Consider the following 3,206-nt stretch of genomic DNA (forward strand, 5'->3'; position numbering starts at 1 on the left):
TTGTGACTGGCTGAGAGCAGGCCAATTTATCGTTAATTCCGCTTTTAAAATTTGCACAAATTAACGCGCGCACGTTCGCAATTTTCTCAGTCATATAATAAATGAGTAATCGTGATATTTGAAAATTCTCTCAAATTACATTCGCCTAAAGGCTCCTGCAATTTTGAGAGAATTTTCAAATAATCATCACTCGTAGTGTAAATCTTTAATTTGAACTCACAGTCATATGATTACCTATACATAAATATATATCACATACGGTCAGCTAAGTGATAAATCGACAGAAGAATATTTATCATTCTGTCAGTGTCACGCAAGGACTCTCTTAAGAAAAAAAAAGAATTTTCCACTTCTCTCAAAAACATGTGCTCTGATATTGGAACAGGCGTTTAATAACAGAATTAGACAAATCCTCTTTGTTTCGGAATTAAATGCCAAGAATCCTGCGCCATGAAGCATTCCCTTAGACAGATTTCACGATTACGGAAAAAAAAATCAAGTTGATACATAGATATAATTCAATTTCCTGAGTAACTGTATAAAAGCAGTGTCGCTTAGACTTTAAAACGTTTGTCGCGCGACAAAAATAGTTTTAATGCAAAAACGATCGAGTCTCGGAGACGCCAGATTAACCGAGAGCCATCGATAGGGATCTGGTGATACTTTCATATTTTCCGAGCTGGGAGGCGAAATATTGATAGTTGTTAATAGCCGTCTTTTGCTTGAATTGTTCCGAAACAATCGCGTGTATTTAATCTCACCATCAAAACGTGGTATGGATCGCATTTCGATAAATTTATCATTATGTCTGCCGGTGATTGAAACGAATGGGCTTGCGGTGTGAGATTTCAAGGGCGCTTGGAACATGTTACCATTGAGTCGCCGTTGTAAGTTTTAACAAATTAATAAGCTTTATTTCCACACGCCATCCTTGGCTGAAATTAAATACAAATACGTTGATGTGAATGGTAATCTTTTGAAAGCGAGAGGGTTTCTTTCACGAGAAAGAATCTTAGTAAACAAAGATTGCGTGATGCAACATAAGTACAGTTTCCGGTTTCACGGTGTTATCAGAAACGTTTTTATCAACAGGAATTTTGGAGCCGAAGTGTCTTACCGATGTGTCGGAAACTTGTGATGAATTAAAGGTTTCAAGAGTCGACTAAAACAGTCCAATTTAGCTTAGCATAAACGACATTTCACTTCAGATTAAAATTTCCAATCAACGTAGAGGAAGACGATTGCACTCAGTCGAGAGCGCGAATAGAATTCACGGCGTCTGCTAGGATGACAAGATTACTTGAAATCCGCCTGTAAAAATAATTATCTTCAAATGCGTAAATAAATATGTAACGGCAAGAAAGCCTTCAAAACAAGCCCAGAGCAGGAGAGGACCAAGGACAGGCGTCGGATTTCAAGAAAAATAGTTTTGTGTAGCGTAAACATTTCTGGCAATCTTCACACTGGATACGTCTCGCAATCACTGTCAAAATACCTACCTACGAACTCAACAACCTTCCCTCGACTTCAGAAAGACGCGCTTCAACTATTTGTTTTATTGTAAGGCGAGGAATTTGCCTTCAATTTAGCGCCAAGGTTTATATTTTGGCGAGTTTGACTTTGGCCACGATTTCCGCGGCGCTGAATATGCTGTAGACTGGATGGAAAAATCTGATAACGACGGATCTTGAAGAGTTGTTTAATTACCGCGTTGAGCGAAATTTTAGCTGTGACAGCGAGGAGGACATTTGTCGGGGGACGCGGGCTGATCACTAAGCGATAAAGCTAAGCATTCTTTTACGGGTTTAAAACACGGAGGTCCAACACGACACACGACATTTGTTCTTTGACGATCATTTGTGCGAAGCTCGGAGCGGTGAAACTCCAGCGTTGTACCGTCATCTGGCAATTACCATATCACAGACTTTTGAAACAAGTAACATCTTGAAACACGGCGGTATTTGACTATGGCGGACGAACATGATACTATGGCGAACCAGTCTTGGGTTTATGTCGATGACGAACTAGAGAATTACTCCGAAAGCCTGCCAGCACATGCGATTTTTCAACTGATCCTCTTTACGGCAATCTTCGTGGTGGGATTCTTCGGCAATTCCATCGTTATTTACGGCGTTCTTCAACAAGGCTCGTCTAAAACTACAAGCAGCTGTTTCATCGCGAATCTGGCCTTGAGCGATTTAGCTGTGCTGGTGCTAAGCCTACCTGTAGGTCTCCTACAAGAACTTGCTTCATGGCCGTTCGGCGAGGTTGCCTGCAAGATTTTCTTTCCCCTCGGCGACGTGTTTTTGACTGTCTCCCTTATGACCCTCACAGCCATTGCGCTGGATCGCTACCGTGCGATAGTCACGCCGTTTAAAAAACGCGTCAGCAAAACTCAAGCGAAAGTCTGCATCGCTCTCATCTGGATCTGTAGTTACCTAGTGGTTGGAATTCCCACTTCGTTCATTCTTAAACTTGCCTCGACGGACGGAGTGAAAATCTGTTACCCTTTTTGGAACACCGACATGGAGAGGCAGATTCACAAAATCCTCATTGCTTCGTTAGCCACTCTACCACTCCTACTTATCGGTTACTGTTATTTTAGAGTCGTTATCGCGCTGTGGAAAGTCAGAATTATTTACCGGGATTCTGCCAAGAACTCGCTGACAACGATTCGCCTTGAACAGAAACGAAAACTGGTCAAAATGCTTATAGTCATCGTGATTGCATTCAGCGTGTGTTTGCTGCCGTACATAACTTTCGCGCTCGTGTTGGAGTTCGCGGGAATTGAGCGATCTCCCTCCGTAAATGTGGGTTTGGTAGCAGTTCTGTCGCTGCTCTATGCAAATAGCGCAATAAACCCGTTAATTCTGTGTACCATGAGCAAAGATTACAGGAAAGGACTACGACCTTGCGGATGTTAAAGTCCACAGACTTCTAATTTAGAAATAAAACGCGATGCTGATGTTGTCTACATAGGATATTTTAGAAAAAAAAAATTAATTCTTTATTCGTTTATTAGTTCCGATCATATAGACTATAGTTTTCTTAAAACGGATTGTTGTAAGTTATTTCTTCATGAATGCTGTAAAATGATACGAAAAGAACCTTTGAAGTTGTAGATTTTTTGTAATGTTTGTTTTTCTTCAGCTGAGATACATGTACTTAAGGCCTGACTGCTTTAAATAAACACGGTGAAAATATTA

The 3,206-nt window shown here is 40.7% G+C and overlaps 1 protein-coding gene across 1 annotated transcript; it reads left to right on the plus strand.

Annotated features, from left to right (window-relative positions):
• Positions 1-925: 925 nt before the first annotated feature.
• LOC110043780 (neuromedin-K receptor-like) lies at positions 926-3,206 on the plus strand. Its single transcript, XM_089287013.1, has one exon. It carries the CDS (start codon positions 1,968-1,970, stop codon positions 2,922-2,924), a length of 957 nt encoding a protein of 318 aa, XP_089143139.1. The 5' UTR covers positions 926-1,967; the 3' UTR covers positions 2,925-3,206.

Source organism: Orbicella faveolata, unplaced genomic scaffold (assembly GCF_042242905.1).
Source record: "Orbicella faveolata isolate gen_17 unplaced genomic scaffold, um_ofav_v1 contig_14, whole genome shotgun sequence".
NCBI classification, from domain to species: Eukaryota; Metazoa; Cnidaria; class Anthozoa; order Scleractinia; family Merulinidae; genus Orbicella; species Orbicella faveolata.

What these genes read in the sequence shown, in the direction of transcription:
- LOC110043780 (XM_089287013.1), top strand. Translation starts at nt 1,968, where the DNA reads ATGGCGGACGAACATGATACTATGGCGAACCAGTCTTGGGTTTATGTC.